General features: G+C 42.0%; 1 protein-coding gene across 14 annotated transcripts in view; it reads right to left on the bottom strand.

The window, feature by feature from the left end:
• Positions 1-3436: 3436 nt before the first annotated feature.
• Positions 3437-17203, bottom strand: part of LOC138921855 (gamma-aminobutyric acid receptor subunit alpha-3-like) — an 85858-nt gene continuing 72091 nt past the window's right edge. For all 14 annotated transcript variants that reach the window (XM_070257437.1, XM_070257444.1, XM_070257448.1 and 11 more), the window contains one exon: positions 3437-5469. In XM_070257437.1, coding sequence (XP_070113538.1) covers positions 5134-5469 — 336 coding nt within the window. In that variant the 3' untranslated portion in view covers positions 3437-5133. The remainder of the gene's footprint in view (positions 5470-17203) is intronic.

Below are 17203 nucleotides of genomic sequence, written 5' to 3'. Positions count from 1 at the left end.
TCCATGTGGTTCTCTTGGAACACTTGTTCTCCAGAGGCCGCTTCTGGAGATGCTCCTTTTCAGTGCCCAGCTGCCATGCTGTGAGAAACTATAAGGAAAGGTCATGTATAGATGTTCTAGTCAACAGTCCCAGTTGAACTCTTCCTTCAACCATCACATCCCAGCTGGCAGACACATGAGTGACAGACCCCACCTCCTGGTCTGGCACCCAGAACCGCCTTCGTTTTCTCAGTTTCGGACCCAATATTTTCCCTGCTGAACAGAACTGGAGCTGGGCAACTAATATGCCTGTATATCTCACCACAGAATCCCCTGCCATGCGGAGCTTGGAATTGGGTCCTCCATCCCCGATGTTCCAGTCAGTTAAGTTACCCTTGCTTATTTGAGTCTTCCTATCTGAGGTCCCAGGCATCATGAGGCAGAGATAAGCCACCCCTGCTGTGCCCTGTCCACCTTCTTGACCCATGGGAATAATAAAGGTTGTTGTTTTGTGCTGTGAAATTTGGGGGTGGTTTGTTACATAACAAAAGATAATTCAAATATGCAGTCACTGAAGCCATCAGGACAAATGAGATCATTCAGGGAGAGTCTGTGGAGTGAAAAGAGCAGAGACAAATCACTATAGGGAACCCCAGGGATGGGAGAAGTTGAATAGAAAAAACACAGGAAATCGGAAGGTAGCAGGGAAAAAATCAGGGATATCAGGAGACCGTGGTGTCATGGAAACCAAAGAATAAGGTCACTGTCAGCAGTGTCAAATGCTGCTGACAGGTCAAGTAACATAACTGAAAAATGCCTTTAGGTTTTAGTAACCAGAGCAGTGGTGACTCAGCAAGAGCAGCTTCACTGAGAGCAGATAACAGAAATAGAATTCCTTTAGAAGAGAGGAACATGGATGAAGAATAAAGTAGGGACTGGCCTTAGACAGAGGGAGTCCATCTTTTGCCCGTGACAAAGGGAAGGGAGAGATCCCATGACTTCTGTTGATTTGGTCACAAGAAGTTTAGGGAATTCCCTTCTGAGGATTTCTGTCCTCCCCTAAGCTGAACCTTTGGAGGAAAAAAGAAAAAAGGAGGTGTCTTTTGTTCCAAATCTATGCTCTTGGCTTACCTGGAGGCCCCCTGCTTGGTACTAGCACCCCCTTAATCTTTTCAATTTAGCACCCTACTTGTCCCATGCTAAGACTGGAGCTGGGCCACCAATAATCCTGCATCTCATCACACAAGACACTCCCACATGAAGCTCAGGCGGAGGATATAGTGTGTGGGGAGGTGTTAAGGAGATCACTAATAGACCTGAGAGTTTGGCCTCTGTATTCCCAGGTTTAGCTTCCTAGCTGTGCTTACTTAGTGTTTAATCAAATTCTTTGGAAGCTGCCAACTCATCTGAGTTGTGTGACAGGCAACCAAAGGATGGGGCTTGTGCTCCTGGAGTGTGCTGGTGTGGGGGCCCCAGGATGTGGTGATACTCGGGGGCACAGTGGACTACCAGGGGCAGCTGCTGCTGGAAGGGGTACTCTGTTGACTTGTCTCTGATCAGAACCACATTTTACGAAAGGGGAGATGAAGTCTTAGCTCAGGGGAGGGACTAGTCCAACGTCACACAGCAACTGTGAGGGGACTAAGCCCTGGCTAAAATCCAAGTGTTCATTCTTCTCAATGTTTTCCCCTTGATATCAAATTGTTTGAGCTGAGGCAGATGCAAGGCATAACAGGTCCAAGGTTGCTCTCTGATGGAAAAGGCAAGAGGCCCCAGAGGGCAGCTTGCCTAGTCAACAAGGGCAGGCACCTTTAGCCTCACTCCAGTGGATGGTCACATGATTAATGTTTCCAGGAGAAAGAGAGCCTGTGTAATTAGAAGCTGTTGCGACTGAAGAGAGATCCCTGCCTCCAATTCTAGGGCCTCTTTGACAGATTTTCTCCCAATTCTTTCTCTTCCTTTTCCCTTTTCATTCATTCCATCTCCTGCTAGACTTCTTGGAAAGATTCAGAGTTCTGGAGGGCCTTCTTCCCAAGCTCAGACTGGAAGCCCTCAAAAGGGTGTCAAAACACAGGTGCATCTTCGATGGGCCAGTGGGCTCTCAGAGGGACTTGGTACCCAGTCGTGCCTTCCTCTCCTGCCCTCAGTACTTTTAGCATGAGGAACTAATAGGCCATTAAATGAACCTCCCAGATTTAAAAGCCAATAGGAGCAAACAATTATTTAAGCAAGAAAAATCTATTTAAAATGACTTAAAACAAAGCACATTTATTAGTACTTGGATGCTCTTCAAGCTGCTTTAGAAGGCTACAAATTGCATTTATTTGTTTCCATTAATCTCCACTGATCATGGTTTAGCTTGTCTCCTCTCCAACACCGCCCTGAAGAGACTCTCCCCCATATAGCTCTGACCTAGATTCGCATCAATTTATTCATAAATATTTATTGAATACCTACTGTGTGAGACATTCTTCCAGCAGCCTCTAGAATGGCTAGGGATATGACTCTGATGCTCTAAATATCATAAAATACTTGAGTTCAGAGATGCTGGTTCCAGTTTGACGTAGGGTTTCAAACTCTAGGGGAGCTCAGCAACAGAAGTGCTGATGGGAACAGCTTGAGATTTCCCCTAAGACTAGGGAAATAGTTTTCAGAGGCAAAGTGGCTTCAAAAGGTTTTCAAGGAAACGACAACACTTAAATATTGGTATCAGGCAATTTTGCTAGGGAGGCAGCCATGTGTGCCTTGCATGGTTGTTCTCAGGGCACGGTTGAACTAGTCAGGGACTGTGAGATTGCTAGGGCAGCAGGGCATCCATCAGATGACCACAGGGCTGGAACATGCACCAAGTGTCAGACTGTCCAAGTCTCTGATTTTATTTCAGACAAGAAAACCTTTTATATGATTTAAAATGCTCTCCCAAGGAGATTTTCCCCATCCCTTAAGAGCCATGCAATTTCCTCAAGCAGATCTCATGAGATTATTTCCCAGATTTTTCCTAACTCTGTAAGAAATAAGGGTCATCATCCATTTTCCAACACGTGGATCAACCAACCACTCACTCTCCTTCTGCTTAATAACTATCACCTAAGGAGACTATTGCCTAAGGGAAATAGTAATCAATGGAAAAGAGAGAGAGCCTTTAGAATTGCAACGAAAATCCCTCTCTCTATGTCCTGGGAGTGGGTGAATTTAGCAGAGGGAGCAATACAAGTGTTTCCTTCTCTGTCATATTGGGTAATGAGACCCCTGAGTCAATCAAAGCTATGTTTTCACATGGCTTCCATTTTGGATCACTGTAGTAGGTCTCTTGCTCTGGATATACCTTTTTTCCAGCATAGTCCAATGGTGTTAAGAACTGGAAAGTAAGGGTGGCACGAGAGTGGAGGTGAAAGCCAAGAACAGAGTACTGCTTGTGTTAGGCAAGGAGTGACCAAAAAAAGTTCGCCAGCCCAAGTATAATTCAGCGAGAGTTTAATAAACAGCTGCTAAACATTGCACCAAAGCATTTGGAAACATTTTCTACAGAGAGGCAAAAGTCAGGCTCATTCTAAATTCCTTAAGAGGATCATTAGCAGCCCCACCCACCCCACCCCCCATCCCCACAGATCCACGACACCACACTCTTCTAGTCATGAATTTATCTACAGACACAGTCTTAGGAATAATGGGACTGGCATGCATTACCCCAGCAATGGCAAGGAAGCAGGGGATGGGGGAAGGATGGGTGAAAAGGTAACCAGCAGTTAATGATAGACCCCTTAGGAGCGTTGTTCACAGAGTGGGCAGGGAGAATCTGCTTTTGGTGCCATCTGTGGCTTTATTTTAGCCTTCTAGGATACTCTGGACTAGGGGCTGGGGCTGCCATCTTAAACAATCTCATTCCCTTGAGCTGTGACTATTAGAAGTGGTCTGCTTGGATGACATATTGTGACTTTCTAAAACTCTTTTAGGCGTCCAACCAAACTGTTTTCAGGACCCAGCAGGCCTATTGAGATTGTGCCAATTCTGAGGTCAAGGTGGACCTGGCTTCTCAGTCATGTCTTCATTTTGGCCTTGGAAAGGGGTGCAAGATAGTTCTCTACTACAGACACTTGTAAGGAGCCTAGGCAAGTCATTCAAACATCTGAGACTTAGTTTAGCTACCTTATAAAAATTTTATAATTATAGGGGCCAGCCCCGTGGCATAGTGGTTGAGTTTGGTGCACTCTGCTTCAGTGGCCCAGGTTCGTGGGTTTGGATCCTGAGCGCAGATCTACACCACTCATGAGCCATGCTGTGGTGGTGACCCACATATTGAGTGGAGGAAGATTGGCACAGATGTCAGCTTAGGGCTAATCTTCCTCAGAAAAAAAATTATAATTATAAATGTCCTTTTTACTCTCATTATGAACAAATGAGATCAAATGGCCTATAAATAATATATTATCAAACTGGTAATAAAGATAATGTTTTAGTTGACTCAAAAATCAACTCTATTCTGATTCACCCCTCTCAGAATCAGCATCAACAGAGGACCAGAGGTCCCTGACACAATGGGAGCAAAGTTCTTGGGCCTGGGCTAGGCTTTGGGGTGTGGCAGGTATGGAGAATAGAATCTGACTTTTGCCTGCCAGTAGCCCTCTCTTTTGAGCCAGACTTCAAGCCTCAACTACCACCCAGCCCAACCCTCTTGCCCCATCCAATATTTCACTAATTGTCTTGGCAGGGAGGTGACTTTCCCATAGAAGATAGCCCAGCCTAGCTCCCTAGTGAGTCAGAATCATCTGATCTGGATCAGTCAACAATTGTCCTTGGTGTGGACCTCTCAAACAGCCAAGGCTCCCACTATAGGTAGTAGAGTCTCTTGTTCTTTCTGCAGAGGGCAGAGTGCAGTAAAATACATGCAGTGCCCTCAGCTGGGGGAGACTGGCAGACTAAGATGAGCAATTGGACAAATGGCAGTGTTTGGCTCTGAGGGTACACTCAGCAATGTTAGAGGGGCAATTTTTTTTGTTTTTTGTTTTCATTGAGATTCATAAATATGATTTGAGAGTCATGGCTTGGTAGAGGGTTAAATGAAAGATCCTGAAACACACGAAGGGGAGCCCCAGGGTTTGGGTGCCTGGATGCTTCCTAGGGTAGACAGTGCTCTGGTTGCTGCGCACCCACTATCTACTGTTTGCGGATCATGCCCTTGATAGCTGACTCCCGGTTGACATATGTAGCCCAACAGACCAGACTGAAAATGGCAAAGAGCACAGGAATGATGATGCGAGAAATTTTGTCAACCTTGCTGACACTGTTGTAGGTCTTGGTCTCAGTTGGGTTGTCCAGCACATAGGTGGTCTTGGGCAAAGGAATGATTGTTGGGTTGGAGGAGACACTGGGAACAGCACCCTTGGAGATGGTGGGGAACTCAGTGTCCTGGGCCAAGTTGATGGGGTAGGTGGTCCCCACGATGTTGAAGGTGGTGCTGATTTTCTTTGTTGGAGCTGCTAGTGTTTTCTTCTAGGGGCCAGAAACAGTAGGAGAGAAGGGGGAAACAAAGCAAAAGCTAATTAATTCGTTAAACAGAGCACTCTCAGAGGCTGTGGGGAGGAGGAGCCATGAGGGAAGTTAAGAAACAGTGGCCATGAAGCCAACAGCTCTGAGTAGCCAGGTTGTGTCTGGGGATAATTGAAGATGAGTTTGAAAACAGAAAACTTGCATTATCCTGGTTTACTAGCTATGTGGCTTTGGCCAAGTCATTTCTCTTTGAGCTTTCGTTTCTTCATCTGCAAAATGAGGATCAAAATATTTGGCACGGTTGTTGAGAGGATTAGATGAGAGAATGGTTGTAGAAATCACCGGAAAACTGTGAAATGTTGGTCACATGAAGGGTCCTATATAATCATGTGATTTGATCGTCACAGTAACCCTATGAGGTTGGTGAGTGAGATTACTCCCATTTGACAGACAAGAAAACTCAGCCTCAGACTGAGTAGCAGAGCCCACACTAGCCACCTGGGCTCCTGACTTTTATCCAGTGCTGCATTCTAGGCACAAGACACTTTTTGGTCACCCGAGAAATAACTCCAAAAGGCTTCATCAAGTGGCACATCTCCTGTGAGGAAGAGAGCTCAGTGAGTCCAAAAGTCATTTCGTCATAAAGACACAATAAATCCTACGGCATGTTTACATGCATTATTTCGACAATATCTCACCCTTCACGCACGGTTAATGTGTTCAGCAAGCTGGGGCCACACTAGAGTTTTCCACTCTTGCAAAGCTGCAGGCAGGAGCCACAGCCTTCCCAGGGAGCTATGCAAATACTCCCCTCTGACACAGCAAAGGCAAGGACAGGTAGGGGCTTCCTATGACACTGCCTTTGGATTTTTCTTTTCAGAGTAAAAAAAAAACTCAATAGGAAACAAGCATGCACACATGTGCCCATTTGTTCCCACATATATGACTTCTGTATACATGAACCTCCATGTAGCAAACAAAAGAGGAGACAAAGCTCAGCCCTGGATCAGAAGAGAAAGGCTGACGAAAAGGAGGCCAAGGGAGCAGGCCAGTTCCTGACTCAGGCCAAAGGCAGTGGCCAAGCTCATAACCTGTAGTGTTGGTTGCCTCACTCCCCCTCTGGCCTTTTCTGCCTTCCATCCCTCTTCGTTTCTAGGGAAAAGTGGGGCTAGATGAGCTTCAGAAGTGCCCAAGAGTATGAAGTGATGACTCATTGTATCACGCTTATTTCACACACCTCGCCATGTTCCCTTTCTCAGTGTTACTTGGCTTCCCAGCATCTGTGTTTTACTCCTTTACTCCCTCTCTTACACGTTTCTCTGAATCTCTTTCTATCTCTTTTCTTCTTTACTTCAGAGTCTCCACTATTTTCATATTTTTTTCCTTTTGACCACACTGCCATTTACCTTCCTGATCCTAATAATAACTTTTGCCAAATATTTACTGAGTATCTACTTGGCCAAGAACTATGTAGGTATTTAAGGATGGGTGGAAAGGTTAAAAGATGAGTCAGTTTCAGTCCCTGTTTTCCAGTTCACAGTCCACTGGGGGAGAGAGCCCTGTGAACACATCATTGACTTAAAATGTAATCAGAGTTCTAACAGACATGGGCCAGATGTGGTGGGAATTCAGCAGAGGGAGGGGCACAGTACCTCCCTCTACTGGACAGGTGCTGGAGAAGGTGGCTCAGAGAAGGCAATGAGTTCTGTGAGCTGGGTGGCAGAAGATGAGCAGGAGCTCACCAGAGGAAGATGCAGCAAAGGACAGTACACAGGCCAAGGGCACTGCTTGTTTGAGGGGTGCCCAGGAGCTTGCTGTAGCTGGATCACAGTGTGCATGGCAAAGGCCTTGTATGCCAGGCTCTCCTGCTCTGCCTGCCTCTGCTGCCTGCAGGGTTTTCAATCAGGGAGGGGGAGGGGGACAAATGAGAGGGTGTTGGTTTAAGTAAATGAACAGTCTGACTAATGGGACACTTAAAAAGCAATACTGTTCTTTCTCTTTGAGGATTGCAGTCACACTGCTACAAGTGGAAGGCGGACAGAACTCTAAGGCTTCTAAGAACCTTGTAAATGCCGTAAATACTACACGGGACTCAATTATAGTTAGCAAATTCAACGTGTGGATAGAGGCCTGCTGCTAAATGCCTCTGCTATTAAATAAAAGAGCACTTTACTTCTTCGCCTGCTTACTCATTAATTTGCTTAGTAATCTCTTTTTTCATGAGTAGACAAGAAAAAAAGAAAAAAGGAAAGAAAAACCCCCACTACCCTGATTTTGCTAGAAGCTTTCACATGTGTTATTTCATTTAGTCATCTGATAAGCTGGTTGTGATCAAGTCTCTGGAACAATCATTCTTAACAGCAAACACTTTCATTAGCTCCGGGGGCACTCTGTAGTCTATAGGTGGGGAGAAGCAGCAGTTGATTAAACCACAGATTTTTTAAGTAATAAAGAAAAATATCTTTTCATTTCCTTTGCCCTTTCCAACATGGCACATTTTAATCAGCCATTATAATTTTTACCTAAATTGTCAAAGAAGGAAATCAAAGCAAAAGCTACAGTGTCAAGAAGACAGGAGAAGAAGGCAGAGATTAATGGCTAATATTTCTCCATTTCGGCATCTAGTTTTCTAATACTTCTCTATGTTCTGGAATTTGATAGATACAAACTAGAAGGACTTAACTTTGCCCAAACTGTGATTCTATTTCTACCTCCCTAGCCAAGTGCCTGGCTCTTAGGCACATGATAGATGTTTACTGAACGAAAAATGACCTCCTCTGCATTGAAGATTCTCGATGTGATTTCTAGTTCGTTCTTCCTGAGTTCTGATCTCATCTATATGGAGAGCATATCTCTATAATTCAGGCTGGACTTAACTCCCACACCAGAAAACTGACATTGACTCCTCCAAATTCCCCCAAGCAGTCTGACCCTAGGACAAGGACACCTTTCCTCCTGGGAAGCCACCTGATGTGGGTTTTTAGGATGAGGCAATGAAATCTTTTATGGACCACGCAAGAGTTTTCCTCAGATGGCACTCCTGGCTGTTGTTTCCAGAAGTACTAATTAGGGGTTTAGTTGGAACCTTGAATGTACTTGAGACCCAGCCAGGACCTCAGAGTATGTGCAGATATGGTCTGCACCCTGTGTGACAACCCCCAACAGCCATCCAACTTTCCCAAACCCAAGTTTTCAGAAGCGGGGCAAGGTAATGCAGTATATACTATGTGGGATTCAAAGACAAATCAGAGCAATGACAAAAATCCCAAAAAACAAATGACCCAATTTTTAAAATGGCAAAGGACTTGAATAGATATTTATCCAAAGAAGTTATACAGATGGCCGACAGGCACATGAAAAGATGCTTAACGTCATTAGTCATTAGGGAAATGAAAATCAAAACCACAATGAGATATCACCCTACACCCATTAGATACCTACTACCAACAACAACAGCAAAAAACAGACTATAGCAAGTGTTGGCAAGGATGTGGAGAACCTGGAACCCTGTGTACTGTTGGGAATGTAAAATGATGCAGCTGCTATGGAAAATGGTATGTTAGTTTTTCCAAAAATTAAAAATAGAATTAAAATATGACCCAGCAATTCCACTTCTGGGTATATATCCCCCAAAATTGAAAGCAGGGTCTCGAAAGAGATATTTGCACACCCACGTTCATAGCAGCATTAATTCCCAATAGCCAAAAGGTGGAAGCAACTGAAGTGTCCATAGAGAGGAGAGTGGATAAACAAAATGTGGTCTATCCACACAATAGAATATTATTCAGTCTTAAAAAGGAAGGAAATTCTGACGCAAGCTACAACATGGATGAACTTTGAGGACATTATGCTAAGGAAAATAAGCCAGGCACAAAAAGACAAATAGTATATGATTCCGTTTATATGAGGTACTTAGAATAGTTAGAGTCATAGAGACAGAAAGGAGAATGGTGGGTGCCAGGGGGAGGGTGGGGGGAGAATGGGAATTTGTTGTTTAATGAGGACAGAGTTTTAGTTTTGTGAGATGAAAAGAATTCTGGAAATTGGTTGTACAACACTGTGAATATACTTAACACTACTGAACTGTACACTTAAAAACGGTTAAGATGATAAATTTTAGACTAATGAGGGAGATTAATTAAAATAAGAGAACTAAAATGTAAGGGAAAAAGCAAAAGAAACATGCAGAGAGGCATAAATAATGAGTCAGGCAAATTCAAAAGAGGAAGGGCGCATGCGGGATTAGGAGGGGGCCAGTAAGCCAATAGATGGAGAGAAAAACGCAGGTGGAAGAAAAGGAATCACTTGCGCAAGTTTCCTGAGAAGGTGGGAAGCATCCAGAGCCAAACTGGGGAGTTGCCTGGGGCGAGATCACAGCTAAGGCGAGAGTGGATGAGACTCAAAGACTATCTATGTTTTGGTGGGGACAAAGGTGCACAGTTAAAGCAAATTCCTCATGGAGAAGGTGAAGGGAAGAGTCGAGATTTAAAATAGATTTTATAGGAAATAGAAGACAGAACTGATTAGGGACACAGAGAAGGAATGCAGGACAGGTTAAAGCCCAGCAGACCTCAAAAGTATAAACTCATAAATGTCACCAATCCATCAATGGCTGTGGAGTTTTTTGAGAGAGAAGTAGGGGAGTTGGACTGAAGTGACTGAGGAGGTGGAGGGTGCTGGTGAGTGACTGCGGTGATACAGCACATGGCCAAGGCTAGAGAGAAAAGCAAGAAGAGAGGGAACCATGGACTTTGAGAAACTATAGAGGTTATTCATTTATTTGTCAAGTATTTACTGAGTGTCTACTACATGGCAGGCTCTATGCTAGGTGCTAGGGGTACAGTAGTGAACAGTAAAACATGGCCCATGCCCTCAAGGAGCTCACATTCCAGTGAAGAGGAGTATGTAATAAACATGTAAGCAACTAAATACACACAACAATATATGTCAGGAGATGAGAAGTATAATGGCGACACATAGAGCAGGGCGGGGACAAAGAAGGATGATGAACGCTAGTCAGAGAAAGTCTCTCTGAGAAGGTGAGCAGGGATCTGAATAAAATGAGAAAGTGAGCCATGAAAAGATGTGAGCAACAAAACTTGCAGAGAGAGGGAATAGTAATGACAAAGCACTTCGGGTTGCTACAAGAGTGACTTGTACAAGGATCATCAAGGAGGCCACTCCTTGACCTAAGTGGAGTTGAATGAAAAAAAAAAAAGGATGGTAAGAGGTAGCATCACAGATCTGGGGACCAGATCCTATAAGACTTTCAAAACCATGATAAGCATTATGGATTTTGATCTAACTATGGTTGGAAGCCATTAAAGTATTTTGAGCCACATTTTTTTAATTTACAGTTTTGAATGATCATTCTGACTGTTGGGCAGAGAATAGATAGTTGGCATAAAAAGCACAGGAATAAAATTAAGAGGGAAATCCAATGAGGCCAGTGAGAGAGATGGCAACTTGAGTGCGAAGGAGAATATCAAGGAAGTAAGAGAAAAACAGGAAATCCTGATGTATGAGAATCCAAGTGAAGATCTGGAGATTCAAAGGAGACATCTTTAGTATAAAAGAGTGGAAGAGTAATAGTCTGAAAGCAATATTGGGGATTAAGAGGATGTGAACTTCACTTCCGGAAAACAGGAGAGAGAAGATTAACATCTCCAGCTGAGACATGGGTGTCAGTCAAGACAGGAAGTAGTTGGAGGGGTCATTCAGTGAAAAAACCAGTTGTACAGAATAGTTTATTTTCCAGTGAACAAGAGTTTCTGGAGGAAGTGAAGGAAAGTTTATGAGAGGTAGGAGGATAAGTCTAGAAAAAAGCACATTAGAGTATAAAGATAAGAAGTGAGGGGAGGATAAATAACCACAGAGGAAACTATAATTTGTGCATTGATCAGAGATGACATGGAGGTGGGTCCTGTAGAACATATGACCTCGCACGTCCACAACAAAGTTTATTATGAGCTTTCTGATTATCAGGTGACAGGTCCAAACATACTAATACAATTAGCAGATTTAACTCTTACAGTCTTCTTGACAAAAACAAAGAAACAAACCACCAGAGCAAGTATACAGGTAATTAGATTGGTCCATTTCCAAAGCCCTCACCTAGTGGTGGACACAGTAGCGGTACCCAGCAGGTGAGATGACCCAGAGCTCCGCTGATAGTACTGGCCACAGGCTCAGTTCTAGTTTATGATATCAGATGGGTCATCCAAGTGAAAAACAAAGACAGAACTTGCAGTTGTTGCAAAAAACGTAAACTACCTGTAAAAATCCTACATATGAAATGAGCATGTTGGAGTCAATAACGTTGGTAAGATGAAGGAAAACAGAGAGTGAGACAGCCAGATGAGAGAAGCATCAAAGCGCAAGGCAGTCTGCATGAAGTAAAGGAGGAGGTAATGACCTGGAAGCAGCAAGGAAGGGATAGAAGCGTGGCTTCCTATTGCAATGGCAACTGAGGAAGTCGTTTCCTCCGGAAACAGCCAAGTTAAGGTGAAAAGAAAAAAATGGAGAGGGAACACTTTGGTTTTCTCTCTCCTATGGCACTTGGTCCTGTTTCTGGGCTCTGTCTATGTGTATATATACATTACTTTCCTCCCTAGGCAGTCAGCTCCTGAGTACTGGGGTCATGTAATGTTTAGCTCTGCATCCCACAGATATTCCAGAAATGATTGCTGTTTGTTTTTGTTTCAATCGATTTACCAGTAACAGAGTACAGTTGTTTCCAGGACATTTATGCCTACTGTAGAACAGGGTGAGAAGACCACTAGTTTATGAATAAAACTTAACCCATGGTGAGTATTATCCACCCCACAGAGAAAATACTAAGGGGTGACTCGATTTGTGGCTGTGTTTATAGGACTGCCTCATAGATTTAAAGGCCATTAATGATAAGTAACTAAACTTTTCCAAGATGAGGATGGAAGTTCAGTATGGAAGTGTGTGGAAGTTTCTCTAATGTAAAATAAGATATTATTCTAGAGCATTCAAATATTATTTGGAAATAAGAAAAAGAGCCTAAGAATTACTGTTTTCAAAATTTAGATAAGACTTTACGAATATTCAAAAGACAAACACCATATGATTTCACTCATACATGGAATATAAACAAACACATGGACAAAGAAAACAGTTCAGTGGTTACCAGGGGAAGGGGGGTGGGGGGTAGGCACAGGGGTGAAGGGGAGCACTTACGTAGTGACAGACGAGAAATAATGTACAACGGAAATCTCGCAATGATGTAAACTATTATGAACCCAATAAAAAAAGCATTTATGAATATTTTAAAAGCAGTTCTGAGAATAATGATTATCTTCTTTTTAAATGTAGAGGTTTATTTCATTTTAATTTGCTTTTATTGTAATTTTCAAAAAATTAATCAAAGTAATAATGCACATACTTTTAAAAAAATAGAACTTAAAGGCTTATAATGAAAACCAGGGAACCCTTACCCCGATGCACCCCCAATCTTGTCCAGCAACTCATAATTGTTTTTAATTCTCTTAGCTGATACTTCTAAGGGTTATTGCTAAATGATATGCTTATACTGCCACCGGTTTTACACATAACTTACCATCTTTTCATGATAATGATTTACCTCACTTATGCAACCCCTCCTCCATCCTCTAATACAATTACAGCAATATTTTTAGTTCAATCGATATCAGTGGTAACATCATTGTAAAGAACCATATAAATACCTCTAGCCTCCTGCTCCAAATTGGACTGCTTCCTCCCCAGGCTTGCTTGCTGCATAGGTTTCATCTTAGGACTTCTCTTCACTTATCTTCTCTGTTGGATGCCCTCTTTTCTGGATCCAGCGTCGTTTTCTTTTATGTTCTCCTCTCTTGTTTTAATAGAACATATCCTCTAGTATCTTCCTAAGGTGGAGTGCGTGGGGAGTGACATTTCTGAGTTCTTGTAGGTCTGAAAATGACAACTGTACATCTCTACTTAGTTGATACTTTGGCAGGGCATAGGATTCTAGGTTGAAAATCATTTGTCCCTCAGATTTATGAGATTTACTGCTCCACTGTCTTCCGGCATCCAACGTAGTTGAGAAGTGTGATGCCATTTGGCCAATCAATTCTTTGTAGATAACATTTATTTTCTTTCTAGAAGCTTTTGACTGTCGCTTTATCGCTGGTTTTCCGAAGTTTCATGATGATGTGCCTTCATGTGGGCCTATGAGGACGCTTTCAACCTGGAGGCTTATGTCTTTCCGTTTGTAAAAATGTCTCCTATTAGTGCTTTGTTAATTCCCTTCATTCATTTTTCTCTTTTCACTCATTCTGCAGCTTCTCAGTTGGATGGACTTCCTGGATTCATTCCTAAGTCTCTTATATTTTCTTTAACTTTCTCCGCTTATTTTTTTCTTTTTGCTTTACTTGTGGGGAGATTTCCCTGAGTTTATTTTTTTTTTTTAAAGATTGGCGCCTGAGCTAACAACTGTTGCCAGTCTTCTTTTCTTTTCCTTTTTCTTCTCCCCAACCCCCCCCCCCCCGTACATAGTTGTATATTCTAGTTGTGAGTCCCTCTGGTTGTGCCACGTGTGACACCACCTCAGCATGGCCTGATGAGCTTTGCCATGTTCACACCCAGGATCCGAACCTGCGAAACCCTGGGCAGCAGAAGCAGAGCACGCGAAATTTACCACTCGGCCATGGAGCCGGCCCCAACTTCAGTTTATTTTTCCATCTCTCTTGAAATTTTTATTTTGGTAATTCTTTTTAATTTTAAGAGCTCTTCCTTATTCTCTGATTTCCTTTTGTATTAGCATCGTATTCTTGTTTTACGGATATGATATATTTACAAATATAAAAGTTAGTTTTATTTTTCTTAAATTTAGGGAATTAAAGAAAATTTATCTTTGTTCCCTCCAAGATGAGCTTTTTTCTTTTAACCTTTGTTTTTCTCTTTCAGATTGCAAACTTTCCTTTGCTAATCCTTGGTATCTCAATATTATTTGGCAACATAAAAATGTGTGTATGCTCAGTGTACTTGAGCTGGCTTATTGATTGCAGACTATGATTTAAGAAGATCAGTTGGAAGCAGATCATTTTATGGGGTAGTCCAAAATGTCACTATGTAAAGGTCTTTTCTCGGGAGACATTCAGCTTCTTTAGAAGAGAGACTTCTGCTGTCTTTCTGCAAAGTATACATCTGGCTGCAGACATTTCACATGTTGGGCAGGCTCTGGGGTCTTGACTATTCTGTACACACACTTTTAACAGTCTCTCTAGTTGCACCCCTGTGCTTTATTCTCTGCTGTATCGATCACCTCAAACACCGAGTTTCTTGGAGATTCAGTCTTACTTCAGCTTAATAAATGGGTTCTTTCTTTCCAAGTTCATTCTTCTAAAACAATGCATTAAAATCTCTTGTCTGACTGAAATCCCTTCTCCAGTTCTCCTGATGCTTGTGAGTTTGTATTTTATTTCTTGACTCTCATTTAGTAGGATGTGCAAATACATGCAGCTGATCCTTAAAGCCTGCAGTTCAGCTATGTTTTAGAGTGCTATTATAAGCTAGTCATTTGTCTTCATTTGAAAATTAGATTTTGTTTTCACCTATTCCTTCTTTTTCTTTCTTTTGGAACCTTTCTCCTTACATTTTATGTAATCCTTAATCAAAGTCCAGATCAGAAATAGATTTTTAAATCATTTATATTATTTTTAAACAGATTCATGCTCACCCATTCTGGCTTTATGATGCAAATAAGGGTTAATATGTCTCTCTAAAGGAGGAAAACAGAAACTAAGTTATGATGTAAGTCCCAATAGTTTTACTCTCAGTGCACTTCAGCCTTTTTTCCTGTGGGTCAGTGGTTCTCACCGTTCATCCCTGCACATTGTAGCAGCGTGGACAAAGTATAGCACCCTCACATTAGAGACCTATTTTTATTCATTCCATAGTTGTTGTTTTTTTCAAATCTCATAATTGACTTCTTTTGGGTAACTTAAATGGATTTACCATGGAGAGGAACTAAGGAAGAAGACTGAGATGACCATCTTTGCAGAGAGTTTTAGACAATTCTTTTTGTTCTCTTTTTTCATTTTCAGCGCTCCTTGGAATTGGGGAAATGGTTGTCACTTTTGATATCTACATCTACAGTCTCTTAACAATCTATTCTAGTTCTCTCGCTGACATCAAACTGCCCCCACACCTCTTCCCAGCAAGACATCCGTGACAGCCTTTCAGATATCTGAAATTAGCAATCACCATCCCCTTGAGGCATCTGTCCCTCCTCCGTTGCAGTAACCAAACTGGAACAATGTACTTTAAACATGGCTCAACCAGTACAGAGTAAAAGGGCTTATCATCTCACTTGTTCTAGGTAACTGTTAACTCAGGCTCAAATTAAATCTGCCTTTTTGAGAGTTACACCACATGGAAGACTTACATTAAATTTGCTTTTTCCCTATATCCCAGCATCTTATTTATAATGTGCAATTGTTGTTAGCTTGTCTATCACAGAACTATTTTTTTTCTACCTATGTGTAAGAATTTGAGTTAGCAAATGTTAATGTTTTGATTTTAGCCTGTTCTCTCAAACTTTAGAAATTCTTCTTGATTCATAATTCAGAAGATACTCTTCTCCAACCAACATTCATTAATGGCAGCTTAAAAATTGGAATCTCCTACCTTCTATGTCTTCATTTGAGTCACTGATGACATTTAAGAGGGAAGGGTCAATGACAAAGCCCTGTGGACTATCACTGGGACATTCAGGTTGTTGTCCATCCATCAGTCAATTTTATTTGAGTTCAATTGGTCAACCAGTGACATCAGCCTAATTGTACTATTTTTCAACTACTGTTTCTTTTTCATGAAGGCATAATAAAACAAGTTACTCAGATGTCTTAATAAAGTCTATGATATTTCCTGGTCTACCAGTCTAATGAACTTTTCATAAAATTTCTTAAGGTTAGTTTGGCATAATTTCTTCTTAGTGAACTCAGGCTGGATATCAGTGATTAGTGCTAACTGCTCTTAAAACATCTGTTTAATAATGTATTCTAGGGAGCTTTCAGTTTAATATGTCAGAGTGAAGACATCTTTGCTTCCTTCTCCTCTCCGGAACCAACCAAAAACTATAAGGAAAATGAGAGAGAGAAACAAAAACTCCATCTTTGATTAAACCTGAAAGCATTTTTAGCCCTTGTCCCCAAAAGTAGGGGCTCCCAAATGCAGTAAAAATTAGATCAGGGTAAAGAATGGACCAAAGATGCCTGTTCTGGATTTCAGGCCAAGAATAGAGGCCTAAAAGGTGGGTGGCATGACCTGAGTGAGGAAAAAAAAAGGACCCCTGTCTTGAAACAAAATCAGTTTTCAGGCTGGTAGTGAGAACATCCTGGAACACTGCTTGACCATCACATAGTGGCAGAGGAAGTAGAGACTGAAGAAATTAAAGGATATAATGCTAAACACACACACACACACAAACAAACACACAACTATATATAGAGGGCTTTCCTGTGAACAAGGGAAACTTCTTGCTAGTGAGAAGCAGAATCACAACTACGAGGAGGAGTACTCATAAGAGTTTATATAGACAACAGATGATGCTCAAACTACTCACTCCCAACTACTCACCACTCTCCTACTCACTCTCTCAGCTCCTCCCGAAAATGATACTTTCACACAGAGCAGAGCTAGTAAAGAACTCCTCTAATGCAACTTCAAGGAATAATTGAAAACAAGCTAATGTGGTACTGATGCAAAA

Source organism: Equus caballus, chromosome X (genome assembly GCF_041296265.1).
Source record: "Equus caballus isolate H_3958 breed thoroughbred chromosome X, TB-T2T, whole genome shotgun sequence".
NCBI classification, from domain to species: domain Eukaryota; kingdom Metazoa; phylum Chordata; class Mammalia; order Perissodactyla; family Equidae; genus Equus; species Equus caballus.
This window is presented reverse-complemented; position numbering and strand designations above follow the sequence as displayed.